Below are 25,146 nucleotides of genomic sequence, written 5' to 3'. Positions count from 1 at the left end.
GAGGGAGGAGACGCAGAGGAGTACACAGGGCCATGTGCAGGGGAGCACGTGGGAAAAGAAAACACAGACATGGAAAAAAAAGATCAGAAAAGATGAGAAACAGAGCGAGAATGTGACAAAAACTACCAAAAATAAGAGCAAAATCTAATTTTTGGTCCAAAGCCAAAGAATAAAAATAAGTTTTAAGACAAGTTTTAAAAACAGTATTTATTTACTAAGTACTGAGGCCAAAATACAGCATTAAATTTTAGCCACTCACCCGCTCAGACCAGCAGGACCATGATGCTCCACTAAGCCCTTTAAATGGCATCTCACAATACATGACCTTCAGGACTCTACCTTTCTCCCAGCCTCCTGCCAGATCTCAGAATGCTAAAGGTCTCAGGAGTATTAGCTCATTATGTTTTCCTGAGATCATCTCTCACGTCACCCTGAGTTTTCTATATCTCCTGAAGAGGCCGAGGAACGCGAGAGGAACACGAGAGGAACACGAGAGGAACGCGAGAGGAACACGTGAGGAACACGAGAGGAACACGAGAGATACACGAGAGGAACGCGAGAGGAACGCGAGAGGAACACAAGAGGAAAGCGAGAGGAACACGAGAGAAACACGATAGGAAAGCGAGAGGAACGTGAGAGGAAAACGGGAGGAAAGTGAGAGGAAAGCGAGAGGAACGTGAGAGGAACGCAAGAGGAAAGTGAGAGGAACACGAGAGGAAAGTGAGAGCGAGTAGCATCACAGCGCGCTTAGAGGAAAGCCAATTGTGCTCTCTCAGGGCTCCGGCAGCTGATGGCAAGCTGCATGAATGGGATTCAAACCAGCAATCTCCCGATCGCAGTGGCAGCTCTTTAGCGAGCTGGACCACTCAGAACCCCACTCTTTGTTTCTAATAAAATATAGTGCATGCACTTCTCCTGGAAACATGCTCTAATATTGTGCTTCTTTATTTATTAATGTGTATTTTTACCTTTAAATAGATTATAGCACGGTTTGACAGGGTAGCACAACTCGACAGAACACCGGATCTCTCAGCTAGTCCTGTGGGCGTGGCCGTGATGTTTTTTTTAATTCAAATGAAGCAACAGATGTAGTCAATCATAAGTTAAAGATGTTTAATTTTTAATAAATCTCACTGAAATCTGCAGTTCTATAAATCCATATTTTTAGTGTGGTTGAAAGACGCCTGTTCTGTGTGTGTGAGGCTCGAATGTGTGTGTGAAGTCGTCGTTCATTCTGTTCTCTGATTGGCTGGGTTTTCTGAGACTGGTAACTTTTAAACGTATCCTTTACAACAGAGAAAACTCTCGCGGTCCTGATGAGTGCCAGTTTCAGCATTATAACGGTTTTTGATGGTCTTGTTTGCACTTGACTTTTTTTGAGGATACTTTCAAAGTATACTTTTTTAAAGTATTTTCTTTCTTTTCTTTTCTCGCTTCTCATAATCTAGATTAGAACATTACTCAAATATTCACAATACTCAATACTCTTCACTACTTTACAACTGATGCTCTTAAACACTTTATTAAGAGGCCAGAAATTCAAGTAATTAACTCTTGATGAGTTCAGCACAGCTGTTAACTGAAAGCCTGAATTCCAGGTGAGGTCCCTACTTTGTAGAATCTAATATATAAAACATATTCTGAATTGTTTAACACTTTTTTTTCTTGTTTATTAAATAATTCCATATGTTTTTCCTCATAGTTTGGATGATTTTAGTTCTAATCTACAGTACAGAACATTTTTAAATAATGAAAGTTTGTCCAAACCTTTGCACTGCCTAAAAAAAAACTCAGATTTGGTAAAAATATAATTTTTCGGTCACTTTTAGCTGCTGTGTGAGTGTAGCTTTTGAGATTTTGAGACTCTGTGCACTCCTGATCACAGCAGGCGCGAGAGTCTTGCTTTCTGCTATAAGTGAAAGCTTGTAAGCACCGCCGCTGACGAGAGGGAAGGCGAGAAATCCTCCAACACACTGTTGTTTTATAGAGAAAGCTCTCAGTAAGAGATGATGAAAGATAAAAAGACAGTGTGGATAATGGTGTGAAGACACACAGACAGAGGGTCTTCCTTTATATCACTATTACAGACGGTGTCAAAACCAAAAAAGTGAAAGGTGATTCACCTGATTCACCCAGCTGTAACTACACTCATCCAGTTGTCAGCCCTGATCATTTGGAATTAAAGCAGGAAACTAACTGCGAGTGTGATTTGATATTTGCTAATATTAGCTAGCGCTCCGCTAACCTTAGTTCTCTTCCCGTTAACGAAGTTAGCTAGCTCACTGCGAATGTTAGCCTGTTAGCTAGCTCTCCACTGACCTTAGTTCTCTTCCCATTAATCAAGTTAGCTAGCTTGCCGCGAACATTAGTATGTTAGCTAGCTCACTGCGAATGTTAGCCTGTTAGCTAGCTCTCCGCTGACCTTAGTTCTCTTCCCATTAATCAAGTTAGCTAGCTCACCGCAAACGTTAGTATGTTAGCTAGCTCGCAGCTAATGTTAGTCTGTTAGCTAGCTCTCCGCTAACTTTAGTTCTCTTCCCATTAATCAAGTTAGCTAGCTTGCCGCGAACATTAGTATGTTAGCTAGCTTGCAGCTAATGTTAATCTATTAGCTAGCTTGCAGCTAATGTAAGTATGTTAGATAGCTCACTGCTAACATTAATCTGTTAGCTAGCTTGCAGTTAATGTTAGTCTGTTAGCTACCTCTCCACTAACCTTAGTTCTCTTCCCATTTACGAAGTTTGCTAAATCAAAGCAAACATTAGTATGTTAGCTAGCTCACTGCGAATGTTAGCCTGTTAGCTAGCTCTCCGCTGACCTTAGTTCTGTTCCCATTTACGAAGTTTGCTAAATCAAAGCAAACATTAGTATGTTAGCTAGCTCTCCGCTAACCTTAGTTCTCATCCCATTAATGAAGTTATCTAGCTCGCCGCTAACATTAGTATGTTAGCTAACTCAGAGCTAATGTTAGTTAGCTCTCCGATAAACTTAGTTCTCTTCCCATTAACATAGATAGCTAACTCGCCACTAAAGTTAACATATTAGCCAGCTCGCCGCTAACGTTAAAATGTTAGTTAGCTCCCAGCTAATGTTAGTTAGCTCTCTGCTCTCTATCTATCTATCTATTTTCAGGACCCTTGAAACCCTGTTAAACCAAAAAGTTATATTTTGGCCTCCTGATGGTTGACTCATGAACATTAACAGTAGCCAAAATGAAAGCCTGTGGTCCTGGCGTCCATTAAGACTTCATAGAGTATTACACAGTGGTGTGCAGTGAGGCCCTTCTAAGGGCCTAAGGGGTGACAATAAATGCATGTAAATAATTACATAATATTTAATCAGGAAATATATATTATAGTTATTGTAAGTGTAAGAATTTATTTTATAAATTAACTAAAGTAAAAAAACAGCAACTAATTCAAAGCATTAGTCTTTTTAGTGTTTTTCAGTTGCTACAGGACTCTTATCTGACTGACATGTTTTAACCAATCAAAACTGCTGTTTAAAATGGGTTCTGCCCCCTTGTGTCTGCGTGGACCCTTCTCCTGATTTTTTGAAGGGTCTATTAGCAAAGTTGAAGGACAGTCTAACCAATCAGATTCATGATTTTCAGCATTGCTTAGTGTAAAACGGAGCTCATGCTGGCTTAGTTTAATAGTTTGCTAACTATAATGGAATTGCAACGGCAAATAAGACAGATATTGTGTATTAAATAGCCTTTTCAAAGGCTGTCCTTCCACGTGAAGCTAATTTACAATAATAACAGGCCGCCTGATTGGTGAGTTTTTGTGTGTACTTAATGTTTTGGCTGCTCTGGTGTACTTTCGTCATACAAATGAGTGAGAGTAGGCAAATTAAGCATTTATTGTTGGGACTATTGTATACTTTTGTAGTTTGTAGCTGTTGTATTTGTGGGCTGTGGATGTGTATTAAGTTATTATAGTTAAGACAGATGATATGTAGTTATTGTAATATTTATCTACGTGTCGGTCGGTTCCTTACAGAATATGACAAAATAGTAACTCACAGTAATGCCGCCATCTTTTCTGCATTACATTTACAATTGCCAAAAACAAAAAAACATGGCTACATCTATTTGCAACATCATTCTGCATCTGAATATGGCACAAATCTGATAACCACAGCATGCACAAACCACCTTTTCACACTGTTATTCCATGCATACTGTAAAAACATATATATTTAATGTCATGCACATGCTGGGTGGATCTCAGGCCAGGTTCTGCATGGCAGGAAATGGGCAAAAACGGGCAGAAACGGGCACGGCCGAGTGGCTGACCTTTGTGCTTCCCCTTTTTCTCCTTCTTGGCGCTGCCCGTCTGCGGGGTGGACGTGGGAGGCTTGGCTTTTTTAACCGAGCGAGGAGCCTGAATCTCCGCTACAGCCTTGACCTCCTCCTGTTCGGCTTCTTGTACTACGCGAGGAGGCCCGGGGGGGGGGGATGAGGGGGCGGAGCCAGAGGAGGAACGACAGAGGAGGGAGGAGTGTGAGAGGGCGTGAGGACGAGAGAAGGAAAAGAAGGAAGAAGGGAAAATGTTAGAAGTCAGAGTTAAAGAGTTAAAGAGAAGAATTAGTAAAAAAGACAGCTTATCAAAGCAGATAAACTGAGGGGAAAAGGGGGCGGAGCTTTACCTGTTACATGCCATTACCAAATGACCATACAGGGGTTGAACAATGAAACTGAAACACCTGGTTTTAGAGCACAGTAATTGATTGTGGTGACGGACAGTTCTGGTGGAAACAGGAGAGTTGAGGTGCACATTGAATTCTGCGTGATTTGATCAGCCGTGGATTTATGTGTTTTTTGGATACAATCCGGGTTAGCACCCGAACATCCCTTTCAGACAGCTTCCTCTTACAGCGTCCACAGTTAATCCTGTTGGATGTGGTCGGTGCTTCTTGGTGGTATGCTGACATTACCCTGGATACCGTGGCTCTTGATGCATCACAAAGACTTGCTGTCTTGGTCACAGATGCGGCAGCAAGACGTGCACCAACAATTTGTCCTCTTTTGAACTCTGGTATGTCTCCCATAATGTTGTGTGCATTGTAATATTTAGAGCAGAACTGTGCTCTTACCCTGCTAATTGAACCTTCACACTCTGCTCTTACTGGTGCAATGTGCAATTAATGAAGATTGATCACCAGGCTGCTCCAATTTAGACATGAAACCTCCCACACTAAAATGATGACAGGTGTTTCAGTTTCATTGTCCAAGCCCTGTATAGACATTATACAGTAAATCTACTGGTTTGAGGATTTGATTTAAGAATTCAGTGACAAAACTATTGGCCAAAACTATTGGCAAAACAGCACCTCCAGTGGACGGGAGCATCCTGTCTGTCTTAACATACATACTTTACATACGAAATGTACCAAATATACAGCACCATTGTGGATACTTTCAAAGTTTTAGATTTGTTTTTAATTGATGCTCTCAAACACTTTTTTAAGAGACAAGAAATTCAAGTAATTAACTCTTGATGAGTTCAGCACAGCTGTTAACTGAAAGCCTGAATTCCAGGTGACTCTACCTCATAAAGCTGACTGAGAAAATACAGCAGAGATGTTCAAAACTTATCATTTAAACAAGAGGAGCTACTTTGAAGAATGTAAAATATTAAACATATTCTGGTTTGTGTAACACGTTTTGTGGTTTAGTAAATAATAATTCCAAGTTTCTGTCAAAGTTTGGATGGCTTTAGTATTAATTTACATAAAAGGACATGTTAAAATAAAAAAATAAAAAACACTGAAATAAAGATTAAGAAACCCAAACTTTTAACTGATACTCTTTTTGTGCCAACTTTACAAATTTCAGTAAATTTAAATAGTTTCCTCCTGGTTTCTTTTATTTCTGTTAATAAATAAGAGTTAATCTACAGTTACAGTAGATACAGAATCACCAGCACAACAGATTTCCGCACAATACCACTTCTTTTTCTTCTTCTATTGTTAAATGGGTGGTGATATACTGAACTCAACTTCCTGTAATTGGTCTGAAAATCCAAACCATCTAGAAATTGGACCAGATTTTTAGTCCTTTGGTCTGAACAATTATACACTTAAGCAATTATACATTTAAGGTCGTCGATTAGTGGATCAGTGGTAATATTACACATTATAGCAAAACCTCGAGTGTATTATTGTGATTATACCACAGTTCCATTATCACTGTTTATTAAAATATTTTGAGTTAAAGAGGAGGAGAAAACAGGATTACTTCTAGTGTACTTCGTTGGGTATAAAAATATATATTAATATATTGCACTACAATTTTGAGTGTGTTACAAATGTACTTTAATTTTTTTTTCTAATTATAATTACAGAACATTCAAAATATTTTTTAACTGTTACATTAATGTAATACCTAAATATATGTATATATTTAAAAAATGTATCAATGTAGTAATTTAATTTACTTTCTAAAAAAGTTACGTGATACATTGTACTTTAAGTGAACTACTGTACCAGCTGTTTTTAACACACTTTACTAAAAAAATGTACAAAAACATATTTGGAAATAAGTATTTTAGAAGTATATTGAATTACATTAAACTAAAAGTGAACTTCATAGTAGTCTATTTATTTAAAATACACTATATTGTACTTTTTAAGAAGTATGATCAAAGTTTACTTTGAAACATTTGATTAAAGCATAATATTAATGTACTTTTAGTATATATTAAAGCTCACCTTCCGTCGTTTTTTCTTTCATTTTAAAATGTCTAGTTGTGGTCTCTAGTATGAATGAATGACATGTGAGCCGTTTTTGTAAAAAAAAAGTGCTCAGGTGTCTCTGTATAGCTCTTTTTTAACGGACTGTTTTAGGGGTGTGTCCAAAATGACCGGATTCCAGCTTTGCTCATGAATATTCATACATGCAAACAGCATGCAAATATCTCTCCTCTGATTGGCTAGGAGCACTGCGACGCCCCTCCGCCGCTCTGCCGCTCACTGCCTCCCACCTCCTAACTGATGAGCGGTGATGTTGCGTCGCTTCAGCTCCGCCTCTGGGAGTTTCTCGAGCCAAGGTGGGCTGGTCTGTGAGTTTCTGCCTACGTAGGCAGAAAGATAATTCAAAATTCACCCGTTTTTCGGAGGGGGGGAGGGGGGATTTCTTTGCTTAGCTCCTGCAGACAATGGGGGCTGCAAAACAGTTTAATGTGCAGGTGTACACATTCAACTCGGAGAGACCTACTGTATTCCACAAAAAAACAAGAAAAATCGGATTTTCGCGGAAGGTGAGCTTTAAGTAAATTTAAATATCTGTTAGTGTATTTGCAGCATACTTAGACATTTCTCAATATGTTACAAAGATGAAGTAGTATGTTTAAATTACTTAAACTTTTATTAGTTAAGTATATTTAAAATGAGTTCATTTTAGTACAGTTAAGTACACTTAGCACAATTGAAACGTAATTAAAGTGAAATAAGTACAAAAAAAAGTTGTTTTATTTTAGCACTCTTTAAATATACTGATTAATAATAAAGTGGCTACAAGAACACTTTAATGCACTATAGTATAATAATGATAAGTATGCTTTAATCTACTTTTTTTTACACTAGGGTGAAATAGTGAGGATAAACTCGAAATGAAATCGAAAATAGACCAAATTCTTTGGGTGTTTAGAGAGAAAATCCCAGGTTTAATGGAAGGTTTTTTAGCGCACTGCAGCGTGTCCCCCTTCCGCTGTCTCTTATATAAGGCTGTATCCCGCTGAGCTGCTTTTAAGACCAGATCTGAAGCAGCGAACTGAATTTTTACCAAGTTTCATGACAAACCCTGACAGATCTGAGCAGAACTCATCTACCTCAGCGAGACGCAGAGCCCACACTCGAGAACGTGTACGCCGGAGTTGTATAACCAACTTCAAACTGTCACTCAAGCTCCACAAAGGGATCGATGGATTAGTCACGGAGCGAAAAGCGGCGAGAGATAGGAGCTGGAGTTTAAGAACAATGTAAATGAGCGGCGTAAAGAGAGGAAATTCTACAAATACTGGAGTTTTGAAGGAGGAGAAGTTTGCAATTTGAAGGCTTGAATAATTCAGCAGATGGTAATGATCTACGCTGTGTTACTGGGAATAGCTCTATACTGACTCAGGCTGAGGGTTTCTGAGGATCCTGGATAGAGCAGATGTTAAATATTGAAGAAAACATGGAGATTCTTTAGTCTTTAGTCTTTTAAACACAGCAAAGGGAAAATCTATTCTATGTTAATATGTTAATGCTTTTACACTTTATTTACTATATTGACTATATTGGCAAAAATATTCGCTCACACATCTAAATCACTGAACTCAGCTGTTTGAATCAATCACTTCCACGTCATTTGGTTTTGTATAATCCAGATTTTGGAGTCCTATCAAACCAGCAAATCAAATCGTCATCAAATGAAACCATTATACTCTTGAAGAAGCCTTTCATACTATTAATTCCATAAGTATCAAGTGATTTTACTGTACACAGCAAAACTGACAGTGTCAAATTAACTCTGTAAGAGTTTAATTTAACACTGTCCTAGATAACATATGGTCCCACTCCTTATAGTGTTAAAATAACTCGACCACAAGAGTCAATCCAACACTGTATGGAATCATATATTAACCCTATGTAACTCTCATCAGTGTTAATCAGAGTTAATTCAAACACTGCAGGGTTGTAAAACAAGGTAAAACAACAATTTATATTAGATTAGATACATTTTTTTAAGTTTGTTTGAATGTATTTCATCTAAACAACTGTATACCAGAGTATCTATAAAACATTATATAATGTGAGCTATAACACAGAATAAATGACCTTTTAATACTATCTAAGCTTTATTTAGAACAAGAGATACCATCAAAAACTGCCAAAAAAAGCAATGTTTCTCCCATAACACAATAACTCTTGGATGGAGACCCTTATCCACCATCCAACCCAACACTATAAGAGGGTGAATAACGCTCTATCAGGGGAACCACCACAACTAAGCTAAACCACACACACACACACACACACACACACACACACACACACAGCAGAATAAAGAGGCGGAGCCTGTTAGAGTTGAATTTTAACTCTGAATAATAACACCAACTCTGTGGATTGTTAGAAAAACTCCCAGAGAGTTAAAACATGTTTACACTGTGTTTTTGACACTGTGAATTTTACTGTGTAGTATTTTAGAGTAGTGGGAAGTCAAACATTGAAAAAATGTTCATTCGGGTTTGCATAAACCAGAATTTGGAGACATATGAAAGAAAGAAGAAGAAAGAAGAAAATCAAACTATTATCAAATGAAACCATTACATTCTTGAAGAAGCCTTTCTATACTATTATTTCTATAAGTAACAAGTGATTTTACTGTAGTATTTTGAGGCAAAATAGAAAAATAGAAAAAATGTCTATTCGGTTTTGTATAATCCAGATTTTGGAGTTCTAAAATACAAACAATTCACACTGTAATCAAATGACACCATTACATTCCTAAAGAAGTCATTCTATACTATTAATGGCAAAAGTATGAAGTGATTTCACTCTAGCATTTTAGAGTAATGGGAAGTCAAACATTGGAAAAATGTTCATTCAGTTTTGTATAAAACAGAATTGAGTATCAAGTGATTTTACTGTAGCATTTTGGAGTAATGAGAGGTCAAACCTAGGAAAAAAACAGAATTTGGAGTTCTATAAAACCAGCAAATCCTACATTTATCAAATGAAAGCATACAATTCTTTACAAAGCCTTTCTATACTATTAATTTCATAAGTATCATGTGATTTTACTGCAGCATTTTGTAGTAATGAGAGGTCAAACCTGGGGAAAATGTCTATTCGGTTTTGTATAAACCAGAATATGGAAATCTATAAAACCAGTAAATCAAACTGTTATCACATATAACAGTCGCATTCTTGAAGAACAATTTCTATACTATTATTTCTATAAATATCAAGTGATTTTACTGTAGCATTTTAGAGTAGTGGGAAGTCAAACATTTAAAAAATGTTCATTCGGGTTTGCATAAACCAGAATTTGGAGACATATAAAAGAAGAAAATCAAACTATTATCAAATGAAACTATTACATTCTTGAAGAAGCCTTTCTATAATACTAATTTTATAAGTATCAAATGATTTTACTGTAGTATTTTGGAGTAATGAGAGGTCCTAGGAAAACCTAGGAAAAAAAGTGTCTATTCGGTTTTAAACCAGACTTTGGAGTTCTATAAAACCAGCAAATCATACATTTATCAAATGAAAGCATTAAATTCTTTACAAAGCTGTTCTATACTATTAATTTCATAAGTATCAAGTGATTCTACTGCAGCATTTTGTAGTAATGAGAGGTCAAACCTGGGGAAAATGTCTATTCAGTTGTGTATAAACACCTGTGGACATGGAAGTGATTGGAACACCTTAACAGTTTGGAACAGTTGGAACCAGCAAATCGTACTTTTATCAAATGAAAGCATTAAATTATTTACAAAGCCTTTCTATACTACTAATTCCATAAGTGTCAAGTGATTTTACTGCAGCATTTTGAAATATAAGAGGTCAAACCTAGTAAAAATTTGTCTATTCGGTTTTGTTTAAAACAGATTTTGGAGTCCTATAAAACCAGCAAATCATACTTTTATCAAATGAAAACATTCAATTCTTTACAAAACCTTTCTATACTATTAATTACGTAAGTATCAAGTGATTCTACTGCATCATTTTGGAGTAATGAGAGGTCAAACTTGGGGAAAAAGTCTATTTAGTTTTGCACAAAACAGAATTTGACTTGCTGAATTATTGTAAACACCTGTGGACATGGAAGTGATTGGAACACCTGAGTTCATTGATTTACATGTGTAAGTGAATGTATTTGGAAATATAGTGTAAATATATAAGTATAAATATAACACCCATCCCAGAAATATTAGGGTTACTGTTTGAATTTCCGAACACATGACGATAAAATGAGGAGAAAGCAATGTTTCTAATACAGCTGTACATCCGTCACTCTCTGGGTTTAATGTAGATTAGTGTAGAGAGCAGGATGTCAGTGTGAGGAAGCTTGTCTAATGTTGAGCAGCTCTGGGCTTCAGATCAATAGGAGAACTCACGCCGGCGTCTCCTGCTGCTCGGAGCATCGCAGCTCTGTTTACTGAGAAGTTCATCCAGCATTTCCATTTCCAATCACCAGCCGTCCCCAGCCAGCGTCCCCGAGCCAGAATCAATACTGCTGTATCAACACAAAGACCAGCCGGAGCGCCGGGAGCGCCGGGAACGCCGGGAACACGACCTCAGAGCCTCATTCTGATACCACGCCAGCTTTCTCCGGCATCTCTAATTCCATTCACCAGTTCCCAATCATCCATCAGACTGATTTAGATCCATTTCCCCTTAATTAATAAATCATCATTTTAAAAAACTAGTTTTTTTTACTTACTCCTGGTCTCTTTGTATGATATTAAAGTGACACCACTTGGTACCCCTTTAAATTGGGTTTAAAAAGGAGTTTATTTATATTAATAATTCAGTAATAAATACTTTAAAATAAGGCCTATACAACATTAAAGTAAAGGGTTTACAAATAGTTTATAAAGGCGTTTACAACTCTTATTAATTAGGTTATAAATACTTTAAAGTAAGGGTCATACAATAAAGTGCTAATAAAGTGGTTATAAAGAGTTAATGAATATCGTTAATTAGGTTATAAATACGTTAAAGTAAGGGTCATACAATAAAGTGCTAATAAAGTGGTTATAAAGAGTTAATGAATCTCGTTAATTAGGTTATAAATACGTTAAAGTAAGGGTCATACAATAAAGTGTTAATAAAGTGGTTATAAAGAGTTAATGAATCTCGTTAATTAGGTTATAAATACTTTAAAGTAAGGGTCATAAAATAAAGTGTTAATAACAGGGTTATAAACGGTTTATGAATCTCGTTAATTAGGTTATAAATACTTTAAAATCAGTCTCCTAAAATCCTATAGTAAAGAGTTTACAAAATGTTTATAAAGGAGTTTACAACTCTTATTAATTAGGTTATAAATACTTTAAAGTAAGCGTCATGCAATAAAGTGTTAATAAAGTGGTTATAAAGAGTTAATGAATCTCGTTAATTAGGTTATAAATACTTTAAAATCAGTCTCCTAAAATCCTATAGTAAAGAGTTTACAAAATGTTTATAAAGGAGTTTACAACTCTTATTAATTAGGTTACGTATACTTTAAAATAAGGCTCCTAAAAGAAATGGTTTATAAAGGAGTTTATTAATCTCATGAGTTAGGTTATAAATACTTTAACAGCTCCTAAATCAAAGTGTTTATGAATGGTTTATAAATGAGTCTATTCATCTCATTAATTAGGTTAATAATGATGTAAAATAATGGTCTTACAATCCTAAACAAAATTGTTTTTAAATGGTTTATAAAGGAGTTTATTAATATTAATAATTAGTTAGTTAATTAGAAAAACTTTAAAATAAGGCTCCTAAAAGAAATAGTTCATAAATAGTTTATAAAGGAGTTTAATAATCGTATTAATTAGGTTATAAATACTTTAAAATAAGGCCCATACAATATTAAAACAAGGGGTTTATAAATGTTTTATAAAGGAGTTTACAACTCTTATTAATTAGGTTATAGATATTTTAAAAATTTAAGGATAAAAAATATGAAAAAAGGGTTTTATAAATAGTTTATAAAATAGTTTAATAATAGTATTAATTTGGTTATAAATACTTTAATATAAGGCTCATAAATTTTTTAAATAAAGGGATTATAAATCTCGTTAATTAGGTTATAGATACTTTAAAATAAGGCTCCTAAAAAAAGGTTATAAATAGTTTTTAAATTAGTTTATTAATCTATATAATTAGTTTAAAAATACTTTAATATAATCCTAAATCATACAATCCTAAAATAAAGTGTTTATAAATGGTTTATAAATTAGTTAATTAATCTAATTAATTAGGTTATAAATACCTTAAAACAAGGCTAATAACATCCTAAAATAGAGGGGTTTATAGATGCCTTATAAATGAGTTTCTTATAAAATTAATTTAAAATAGGTCTCCTAAAAGAAATAGTATATAAATCGTTTATAAAGGAGTTTATTAATGTTGATAGATTATACACTACAAAATAAGGCTAATACAATCCTAAAATAGGGGGATTTATATTTTATGTTTTATAAACGAGTTTATTAAATGTATTAATTAGGTGATAAATACTTTAATATAAGACACCTATAATCCTACAATTATAAATGGTTTTACAAAGGAGTTTATTGATCTCATTAATTAGGTTTTTAATACTCAGAAATAAGGCTCTTAAAAGAAATGGTTTATAAGTGGTTTATAAAGGAGTTTATTCATCTAATTAATTAGATTATAAATACTTTAGTAAGGGCTCCAAAAATAAAGTTGAGTGTATTAATGTTATTATTTAAGTTATAAATATAAAGGCTCATAAAATCCTAAAATAAAGTGATGGTCGCAGAAGCACAATAATATCTTATAATACTTTAATATTTTGCCACCTCGATTGAAAATCTTAATCTGTTTCTTAAAATTGATACTAAATTTAAAATTTCGCATGACTGAACAACAATTTGCTTACTATTATTAACATTTTGTTCTATAAATCAGGTCAGAACTAGTTATAAGGAACGTAAAACATTAAATAAGCCGTTTATTTGTATGATTAAATGTTTTTAAGCTGTAGAAGGTTCAAAAAGCTAAAATCCACCTTTAAAAGAAGCTGGTTTAGTTTTATGTTCAGCACTAACCCTAAAATACTCCTATATCTGTAGCTAAACACTGTCCTGTAGTGATGATGCCCTCAGGGTTTTTAGTAGTAGTACTTACAGAAAAAGAGCTGTAAGGAACTTTTAAAGCTTTTAAAGGGTCTGTATCACATACAGAACATCAATATTTGGTTCTTTTTGGGTTAAAGCCAGAAGTGGAAAGTAACTAATTACATTTACTCATGTTACTGTAATTGAGCAGATTTTATTAGTAATTTGTAATTTTTAAAGTAGTTTTTAAAATTAGGTACTTTTACTTTTACTCAAGTACATTTTGACACAATTAATTTGCTTTCCAACTTTAGAAAACTCCTCATTACTGAGTAAAAAAAAAATGTGTTTTGTTCTCCATGGCAGCACAGCTGAACTTCTCCATGCAGTGTTTATTACGGTTAGCGGGAGAGATGCTGTGTAAACATTGGGAACATTAAACAATCTGCTCAAATGGCAGTTAAAGCATAGCAATGGCAAGTTGAAAAATAATAATGAACTGTAAAACTATAAAAATACAGTTTATAGTCACCTATATTACCATAAGCTTTTAACAGTAAAGAAAAAAAAAAGGATCATAGAAATCTATGTCACTTTTAATTTATGATTTGCTGTACTTTTTTACATCAAATAAATAAAAGTAACTATGTAACTTTTACTCAAAATACATTTTAAATTGAGTACTTTTTTACTTTTACTCGAGTAGATTTTTAGATGGGTACTTTTAGAATTTTAGCAAAGTAAAGGTACTTTTACCTAATGACAATTTTTCTAATTTTTACTTTTTCCACCTCTGGTTAAAACTGATGTTTTGATAATCAGATATTTTTTTCAGTACTGTAGATCACTCAGGTCTGATGATGATGCAGGTAGATCAGGTGGGTCAGAGTGTGATGGAAGGTGGGATTGTGGGTAATAAGGGATGGTCGTACCGTGGTAGATGGTGCTACTGTTGCTGCTGAGATACGACTCCACCAGCGGCGCCTGCTCCTCCGACTGCCTGGTTCTCCGGGTCCGCGAGCGTCCGTCCAGATTCGACTGAACCATCAGCGGCTCCTGACGCTTCTTCTTCTGCTTCTGCTCTAACAGAGCTCTCTAAAAAAACGCACACAAATTTCAGATTATTAAACAAACTTTAATATCAGACAAATATAACCTGAGTACATGGAAAACATAGAACACTATGTACACTTTCTGTCTAAAGTTCTTGAACGTACTGTTGTCAGCCAGCTACAGGAGTACCTGTCTCTTAATAGTCTTTTTGAACCCTTCCAGTCTGGTTTTCGTCCATTCCACAGCACAGAAACAGCTCTAATCAAGGTCACTAATGATCTCCTTGTGTCTGCAGATGCTGGTGCTTTAAACGGTCTGTTATTTCTTGACTTAAGTGCGGCCTTTGACACAGTGAGTCATTCCATTCTCCTGTCTAGGCTGCACGAACTGGGAATTGATGGTACTGCCCTCGATTGGTTTACATCCTACCTGACCAATAGGCAGCAGTTTATCACCCTCTCTGGTCACACTTGCTCTACGTCTGTGGTCTCTCAAGGGGTTCCTCAAGGATCTGTCCTTGGACCTCTCCTCTTCATTATTTATATCCTTCCCCTTGGGCACATACTTCGTCGTTACAACCTGCATTTTCACCGCTATGCTGATGACACACAGATTTACCATAACACCAAATCACTTAAAAACCCACCCCTTTCTCACTTAGGAGGCCTGCTTGTCTGAAATCAAGAGTTGGATGAAACAGAACTTTCTTATGTTAAATAGCTCCAAAACTGAACTCATTCTCATTGGATCCAAGTCTATCCTTAAGAAAACGCCCACTCTTACTCTTTGTATCGATGGTGTAGCCATATCTCCCTCCCCACTTGTCCGTAATCTAGGTGTTAACCTTGATTCAACCCTCTCATTTACTGCTTATATTAACTCCATTGTCAAAATTTCATTTTCCACCACAAATCAGATCATCCCTCTCTCAGTCAGCTGCTGAAATCCTTATCCATGCTTTCATTTCCAGCCGTCTAGACTACTGTAACTCTCTCCTTTTAGGTATCAACTCTTCCTCCATTCACAAACTTCAAATGGTTCAGAACTCTGCCGCCTGTCTTCTCACATACACTCGTGCACATCACCACATCACCCCTGTCCTCCAGCGTCTCCTGTGGCTTCCTGCAATATCGCATTCAGTTCAAAATTCTTCAAAATTCAAAAACCTGTCTGATCTTCTTTCTCCCTATACACCCTCTCGCTCTCTCAGGTCATCCTCAGCTGGACTTCTCACCATCCCTCCATCTACCCTCCGAGGTTTTGGTGACAGAGCCTTCTCAACATCTGCCCCTAGACTTTGGAACTCTCTCCCATTAGTAGTTAAACAAACCACTTCACTCTCCATATTCAAATCTAATCTGAAATCTTATCTCTTCTCACTTGCCTACAACCTCCCTCATGCTTTCAATGTCTGACTGCCATTGTACAGTGTTCACTCTGTAAATCACTCTCTTATCTCAGTCTGTTTGTTCTTCTATTTGATCTGTCCACATACTCTCTTGCATTTTTGTGTTATTGTTGCTCTTGTTGATTGTAGTGTGTTTTCTATGTACCCTGTACTGTAAGCGTCTTTGGGTTCTTGATAAAGCGCTATATAAAAATAAAGAATTATTATTATTATTATTATTATTATTATTAACACTGGTGAACCTTCCCAGGAGTGACCGGCTGACCAAATTACCAAAAATTACTCAAAAAGGGCATGAAGAACTCATCCAGGAGGTCCAACAAAAGAACCCAGAACAACTTTTAAAGAACTGCAGGATCTCACTCGCCTCAATTAAAATCAGTGTTAATGATTCAATAATAAGAAAGAGACTTAAAACAATTCGGCAAAGAAGAATGGAACAAAATTCCTCCACAGAGGAATTTAGAAAGACTCGATCGACACAATCAAGTTATTTATTAGATTTAGGGGGCAAACACTTTTTTACACTTTTTTGTCTTTAAAAAATAAAATAATAAAAAGGACAAAATGGATTTTTAATCAGATATATGGGTGGGTTAATCGGCCTAGCTAAATTGGAAAGAAAAATTAGAAATATATCTTAAAAAAAAAGAGAGACCCAAAATCAAGAAGTTCAAGAACTTTGAACGTTTTCTCAAGTGCATTCACCGCAAAGGCCTTTAAAACCTTAATAATAATGTTGATGGAACTGGCACTCATCAGGACCAAGTTTCCTTCATTGCACAGGATAATTTTTTCAGAGTTACCAGTCTCAGTAATTGCAAGTTAACCAACCGATGCGTATCTATACTGTAAAAAAATATTTTTGAAAAATCTAGACGAAATACATGGAAATGGAGATATGTATATGCTTATATTGAGCAAAGAAATGAGCAGAGTAATACTTAAATTAAGCAAAAATCCCTGATTAATTGTGGGCACAAAAAAATCAGAATAACTTGACTGGTGGACCTTTTGAGCTTTTTTGAGTCAAATTGCTTAAATATTAAAAGGCGAATATGTTAAGTAAGTCTGATTAAGATCATTATTCCTAAAATAAAGCATTTGCAATTCTCAGTAAGACACATTCTTATCAGAAAAAAAGAAAAATTGCTTTGAAACTAGATAATTTCATATATCTAATATATACACACATATACAGGGGTTGGACAGTGAAACTGAAACACCTGTCATCATTTTAGTGTGGGATTTTAGGTTTCATGGCTAAATTGGAGCAGCCTGGTGTTCAATCTTCATTAATTGCACATTGCACCAGTAAGAGCAGAGTGTGAAGGTTCAATTAGCAGGGTAAGAGCACAGTTCTGCTCTAAATATTGCAATGCACACAACATTATGGGAGACATACCAGAGTTCAAAAGAGGACAAATTGTTGGTGCACGTCTTGCTGGAGCATCTGTGACCAAGACAGCAAGTCTTTGTGATGCATCAAGAGCCACGGTATCCAGGGTAATGTCAGCATACCACCAAGAAGAACCAATCACATCCAACAGGATTAACTGTGGACGCTGTAAGAGGAAGCTGTCTGAAAGGGATGTTCGGGTGCTAACCCGGATTGTATCCAAAAAACATAAAACCACGGCTGATCAAATCACGCAGAATTCAATGTGCACCTCAACTCTCCTGTTTCCACCAGAACTGTCCGTCACCACAATACATTATTGTGCTCTAAAACCAGGTGTTTCAGTTTCATTCTCCAACCCCTATATATATATATATATATATATATATATATATACACACATACTTAATACCCAGATGCAGGACACGCAGAATCCGAAAAATTTTAAGAACTTTAAAAGTATCCTCAAGTACAGTCGCTAAAGATCGTCAAAAACGTTGTGATGATGGAACTGGCACTCATCAGGACCACCCCAGGAAAGGAGGGAAGAGCAGGAGTTTCCTCTGTTGTACAGGATAAGTTCATCAGAGTTACCAGCCTCAGAAACCGCAAGTTAACCAACAGCTCCCCAGATAAAAGCTTCTAAAAGCTTCTTCACAGAGTATTTTGGTTTATTTAATACTGTTTTTAAGTTACTACATGATTCCTTATGTGTTCCTTCACAGTCTGATAGATCACTTCACTATTTCTGGTCGTCAGAAAGCTTTCCGTGTCTGATAAAGTTCACTAGAGTTCACGGCTAGAGGTTTTGAGGAACCTGCAGTGCGCAAATTACACTGTCAGAGGAGAATTTAATGAGAGTCCTTCTACAGTATTTCTTACTGACTGCTTCTATAATGGGTTTCTGTTCTGCTCCCTGAAGTGATTCCTCATCTGCAGCAGCTGTGAGCTTAATTATAAGCTCTTATTATTACAGTGCTCACCAGTAGCACCACAGCTATAGTGCCTGAAAGAAAAGAAGCTAATCTCAGGTGTTCACAGGTGTATAATAATAAAAGCAGCAGCTAGGCATGCTGGGACTGATTCTACAAACAGTCTATTAGTGAAAGAATGGGTCTCAGGCTCTCAGGAGCTCAGTGAACTCCAGCACTGTGGTACTGTGTGATAGGATGCAGCACCTGTGCAGCAACAAGAAGTCCAGTCGTGAAATTTCATCACTACTCACTACTAAATATTCCACAGCCAACTGTCAGTGATATTCAATGGTGTGCAGTGAGGCTCTTTTAACCCTTCAGAGAAGGGGTGACAATAGGTGCATGTAAATAATTATGTAATATTTAATCAGGAAATATATACTATAGTTATTGTAACTATAAGTATATATTTCATAAATTAACTAAAAAAAACAGCAACTAATTCAAAGCATTAGTCTGTGTGTTTTTCAGTTGCTAGAGGACTCTTATCGGACTGACAGCGGTTTTAACCAATCAAAACTGCTTTTTAAAATGGTTTCTGCCCCCTTGTGTCTGCGTGACCCTTCTACATTTAAGGCCAGTGGGAAAGCACATGCTAACATTAGCAGCGAGTTAGTGGGAAGGGAAGGTTAGCATAGAGCTAGCTAACATTAACAGGGAGAGAACTAAGATTAGCAGAGTTAACATTAGCGGCGAGTTAGCCACTGGGGAGAAAACTAGGGTTAGTGGAGAGCTAGCTTATATTAGCGGTGAGCTAGCAAACATGCTAACATGTTCTGCATCACGAAGGAACAAAATTGAATTTCTAGAAAAATGAGAAGAACTTTTCAAGACCTCAATAAATATAATTTAGGCCCAAAAAAGTAGTCAGAACTTCTTAAGTAGAAAATAAACTATTGTATTGAAAAACAATACAAAAATAAAAACCGTTTCCTATTTGTTATCAATTTTCTTTTTTTAATTTTGTTCCTTTGTGATGCAGAACATGTTAGCATCTTCCCTAGGTCACCGCTAATGTTAGCTAGCTCTTTGCTAACCTTAGTTCTCTCACCAGTAACTTCAGCTAGCTCGCAGCTAATGTTAGCTAGCTCTCTGTTAACCTTAGTTCTCTCCCTAGTAACGTTAGCTAGGTCTCCGCTAACTTTAGTTTTCCCCCCAGTAACGTTAGCTAGCTTTCTGCTAATGATAGCTTGCTCACTGTTAACCTTAGTTCTCTCCCCAGTAGTGTTGGCTAGCTCTCCGCTAACCTTAGTTCTCTCCAAAATAACGTTAGCTAGCTCAATTCTATTGTTAGCTAGCTCTTCGCTAACCTTAGTTCTCTCCCCAGTAACGTAGCTAGCTCGCAGCTAATATTAGCTAGCTCTCTACGCTAATATTATTTCTCTTCAAAGTAACATTAGCTAGCTCAAGTGTATTGTTAGCTAGCTCACTGTTAACCTTAGTTCTCTCCCCAGTAATATTAGCTAGCTCTCCGCTAACCTTAGTTCTCTCCAAAATAACGTTAGCTAGATCAATTCTATTGTTAGCTAGCTCTTCGCTAACCTTAGTTCTCTCCCCAGTAACGTAGCTAGCTCGCAGCTAATATTAGCTAGCTCTCTACGCTAATATTAGCTAGCTCTCTACGCTAATATTATTTCTCTTCAAAGTAACATTAGCTAGGTCAAGTGTTTTGTTAGCTAGCTCACTGTTAACCTTAGTTCTCTCCCCAGTAATATTAGCTAGCTCTCCGCTAACCTTAGTTCTCTCCAAAATAACGTTAGCTAGCTCAATTCTATTGTTAGCTAGCTCTCTGCTAACCTTAGTTCTCTCCCCAGTAACGTAGCTAGCTCGCAGCAAATATTAGCTAGCTCTCTACGCTAACATTATTTCATTCATTAAGTAATATTAGCTAGCTCAAGTCTATTGTTAGCTAGCTCTATGCTAACCTTATTTCTCTCCCCAGTAATGTAGTTAGCTTGCAGCTAATATTAGCTAGCTCTCTACACTAACATTAGTTCTCTCCAAAGTAACGTTAGCTAGCCCAAGTTTATTGTTAGCTAGCTCTCCGCTAGCCTTAGTTCTCTCACCAGCCTTAGTTCTCTCACCAGTAATGTTAGCTAGCTCGCTGTTAACCTTAGTTCTCTCCCTGTTAACATTAGCTAGCTTGAAGCTAATGTTGGATAAATCCACGCTAACCTTTGTTCTCTCCACGTTAATGTTAGATAGTTCGCAGCTAATGTTAGCTAGCTCTTTGTTAACCTTAGTTTTCTCCCCAGTACTGTTTGCTAGCTCGCATCTAATGTTAGCTAGCTCTCCACTAACCTTAGTTCTTTCCCCAGTAACGTTAGCTAGCTTGCATCTAATGTTAGCTTGATCTACGCTAACTTTACTTCTCTCCCCAGTAATGTTAGCTAGCTCGCAGCTAATGTTAGCTAGCTCTTTGTTAACCATAGTTCTCTCCCCAGTAACGTAGATAACTCGCCAGTAATGTGAACTATGCTAACCTTAGTTTTCTCTCCAGTAAAGTTAGCTAGCTCACACTTAATGTAAACTAGCTCTATGCTAACCTTAGTTCTCTCCCCAGTAACGTTAGCTAGCTAGCAGCTGATATTAGCTAGCTCCCCGCTACTAACCTTAGTTCTCTCCCCAGTAACGCCAGCTAGCTCTACGCTAATGTTAGCTAGCTCTCTGAGCTAACCTTAGTTCTCTCCCCAGTAACGCCAGCTAGCTCTACGCTAATGTTAGCTAGCTCTCTGAGCTAACGTTAGTTCTCTTCCCAGTAACTCACCGCTAATGTTAGTATGTACCACTGGCGCACCATCTAAAAATGTTATACCTACAGCAAATTTACAGTACATTTAAGACATTTTAAGACTTTTTGAGGAAACGTCAGTGACATTATAACACAGTGGAAGAGACTGGGGACAAAAGCAACTCGCTCTGTCAGTGTAAAAGTCAGAAAAGTCAGAGTGCACCTGACTCTTAAAGTGAAGGATGAGCAAGTGACACTCTGATTGGTTCATTTCATGTTACGCCCAAAATGAACCACATTTTTGATTAATTAAGAGAATTAGTACATCCCTTTTTGCACTGCGTTTCGAGCCATGCAAGGTGTACATTTCCTGTCGTTATGATAGCAAAGACACACTGACATGCCCTAAATCAAGCTAAACAGCGAACAGATGGTTGTCGACTTGCTTATAGATCAGTAAAATAGGCTCCAGAGAGTTATTTGTTGCACTGAATCAGAAGAAGAACAGTGGTTATTAAGCTGGCTCTGTTGAGCAGCTGGTGTAATCTGATCAGTAATGGTCACTAAGACGTAGCGCTGTGTCCGCAGGTCTTCAGTGTGTCTCCAGTGGCCACTTATGATTGGATTTCCTGGCTGGAGGAACATCAGTCTCTCAGTGTGTTAGTTGAGGCTTTTACAGGGGTTTAAACTGTATGTGCTGCTTTATCTTCACTTATACATCACTGAGATCTCCACAGCTCCTTCACACTGTATAGAATTAATAAACATGGGCTGTATTATACACCAATGCTCTTTGCTATCTTACACCCCTTTGACAGTCTATTTTCACGCCTTGCGCCAGAGACATTTGAACAGCGCCAGAGTTTAGCAATAAATCTACACTGATGGGTGTGGTGGTCTGGAAGAGAGGTGTGTTCAGGTAAATATCTGGCATGTTTCTATATATTTTGGCGGAGGAAAACACAGGTGCTCCACTGACTCATTAAAACCCTGACAACAGACAGAGTCCATTTCTATAGGTGCTCTCAGCTCTCGTATACCCGCTCGTTAAACACACACAATCAACAGTGAACAGAATAAAGTATAAAACAACATTACTGTAACACCCTCTATTTTCTGGGTCAATATGATCCCAGCATTTTAAACCTACAAAAATGATTATAATTCCAGATAATTAAAAAAAAAACGGTGAGTAAAATTTGCTAACATGTTTATGTTTATTTGACAAGTTATGTGTGGTTCTGGTGTTATTATAAGTGTTTTATTAGTACTATAGAAGAATTATCAGTATTGTGTTGTTAAGTCAAGGCCAAGAGTTAAGGGACATTTAGAGAAAGATTCTAAAATTTAATGCTATAGTGAACTCAACATTATTATCACACAAATATGTGTAAAATATGGAGATTTCTTATGTTTTACGCAAATAAAACAGCCTAATAAAACAGAAATTATAGTTAATTTTTTTTTTATCTTATTTTTAACAGTTTGTCTTTATCAAATTAAGAGAAGACGGTAAACGTGAATCACAAAACTAATGTCTAAAATTTTTTCAAGGGTTTTAAACATTGACTGGGGTCAAATTGATCCCAAAAATAATACGAGGGTTAAATGAGCTGCTGCCGTATCTTCACAGACACACCAACACGCCTTAAATCAAGCTGCGTGATACGCAATTAAGCAGTGTGCTAAAGTCAAACCAGCGCTGGATGTTAATCTACACAGATTTCTCTCCTGAAAACTGTTTCTGTTTATTTACAGAAAGCTTAGATTTACAGATTTACACTAAGGCTGGGTGCAGCAGCATTAGCATTAACAGCTACCTGCTAACACTAGACACAATTAGTGGCTAATATCGCCCAACAGTGTTACTCTGAGGAACCCTGAGTGTTCCAGTAAGACAGGACAATATTAGTTAGCGGTTTGTTTCACGTAGCTTGTTTAAACACAGTAAACACCCAGACTACAGTCTCATATACTCACCTCTGAACGGCAAAAGAGCTAGCGCTTAGCACAGTTAGCGGCTAATGCTGCTCCAGCAGTGCTAGCCAGGGTTAGCAGCAGCAGACTACAGGCTGATAACTGAAACTCCTGTATAACTCTGTACTTCAGTTGAGTAGCTTTATTGCTCCTTAATACCTGACTGGTAGAATTTATAGATAAGAAGCACCGGATTATAAGGCGCACTGACATTTTTGGGGAAAATTAAAGGATTTTAAATGCACCTTATAATGCAATTAACTGCATTACAGAGATCTGTTTTTTTATAGCTTTACTGGTTAAATCTGAATTAGTATCATCATACTCCTCTGAACATGTGCATCACTGAGGCTGAAGCAAAGCAGCTTTTTCTTCTTTTCTAAAGCGCTCAGATGCTTTGAAGCCCTCGGTTTCTGGTCGCTCCCGCTCCTGCAGAACGCTCGGGTGTTACGCAAGCTTCCAGAAACGGAGGGGCTTCCCAAAACACAGCACTATAAAATATTGAGGGAGTCCCGACGGCGGCGGAGCGCGAACTGCATGAATAATCATTCAGGATAAGAGTTAAATCAGCCGAGCAGAAAGACTGAAAAACCGACCTGCCCTCCAACTAAACCCTGCAGGGGAAATCCTCCCCCGACCCGACCGGGGCTACTGCCAAACCGCAGCCGTACTGAACATAAACTTACTTTTACTGTACCATAAAAACATTAAAAACATGCACATTATACACAATATTTACCAGGATGCCATATAATCACATTCAAAATGCATCAGTAATGAAAGATCCCAAAAAACTGCAGTTTTTACACTGCTGGCATCATCGATATGCAGGACTGGAGAAGACAGGAAAGGACAAGTCATAATAGGACAGGATAAACAAGGAAAGGACAGGACACAAAAGGTTAGGGGCAGGGAAAGGACAGGTCATGAAAACACAGGGCAAAACAGTAAAGGAAAGGACAGAAAAGGATAAGGATAGGGGCAGTATGGGGAAGATACATGACAGTACTGTGAAGGACAGGACACAACAGAACAGAGGCAGGGACAGGAAAGGAAAGGATAAAGGCAGGGACAGGACAGGAAAGTACAGGTTACAACACAACAGGATAAGAACAGGAACAGTACAGGGGAAGAGACTGGACAGTACACAGCAGGATGGGAAGGACCGGACACAACAGGATACAGGCAGGGACAAGACAGTACAGGAAAGGACATGACAAGTCATGATAGGACAGGACAGAAAAGTAAAGAAAAGGGCACAAAAGGATAGGGACAGGACAGGAAAGTACAGGACACAACAACAGGATAATGACAGGACAGTACAGGAAAGGGCAGGTCATGATGGGACAGTAAAGGAAAGGACAGAAAAGGATAAAGGCAGGGACAGGAAAGGATAAGGACAGGGACAGGAAACAACACAACAAGATAAGGATAGGGACAGTATGGGGTAGAGGCAGGACAGTACTGTGAGGGACTGGACACAACAGGATAGGGGCAGGGACAGGAAATTAAGGAAAGGACATGACCATTCATGACAGGACAGGATAGAAATGTAAAGCAGAGCAGGACAGGACAATATAGGAGATGACAGAATAGGGACAGTACAGAAAAGGACAGAAAATGGCAGGGACGGGGCAGGAAAGGACAGGTCACAACACAACAGGATAAGGACAGGGAGAGTTTGGGGCAGAGACATGACAGTACTGTGAAGGTCAGGACACCATAGGATACAGACAGGGACAGGACAGCACAGAAAATGACAGGGCATGACGGGGCAGAGAATGCACAGTGCAGCAAAAGAAAGGCCA

At 37.2% G+C, this 25,146-nt stretch overlaps 1 protein-coding gene across 1 annotated transcript in view; it reads right to left on the bottom strand.

The window, feature by feature from the left end:
- Positions 1 to 25,146, bottom strand: part of tub (TUB bipartite transcription factor) — a 167,908-nt gene that overhangs the window by 31,099 nt on the left and 111,663 nt on the right. The window contains exons 3-4 of the mRNA XM_022670111.2: positions 14,729 to 14,891; positions 4,301 to 4,435 (exon numbers count right to left, since the gene is read on the bottom strand). Of these exons, the coding sequence (XP_022525832.2) occupies positions 4,301 to 4,435; positions 14,729 to 14,891 (298 nt within the window). The remainder of the gene's footprint in view (positions 1 to 4,300; positions 4,436 to 14,728; positions 14,892 to 25,146) is intronic.

The sequence above is a fragment of the Astyanax mexicanus genome, chromosome 16 (assembly GCF_023375975.1).
Source record: "Astyanax mexicanus isolate ESR-SI-001 chromosome 16, AstMex3_surface, whole genome shotgun sequence".
Lineage (NCBI taxonomy): Eukaryota > Metazoa > Chordata > Actinopteri > Characiformes > Acestrorhamphidae > Astyanax > Astyanax mexicanus.
This window is presented reverse-complemented; position numbering and strand designations above follow the sequence as displayed.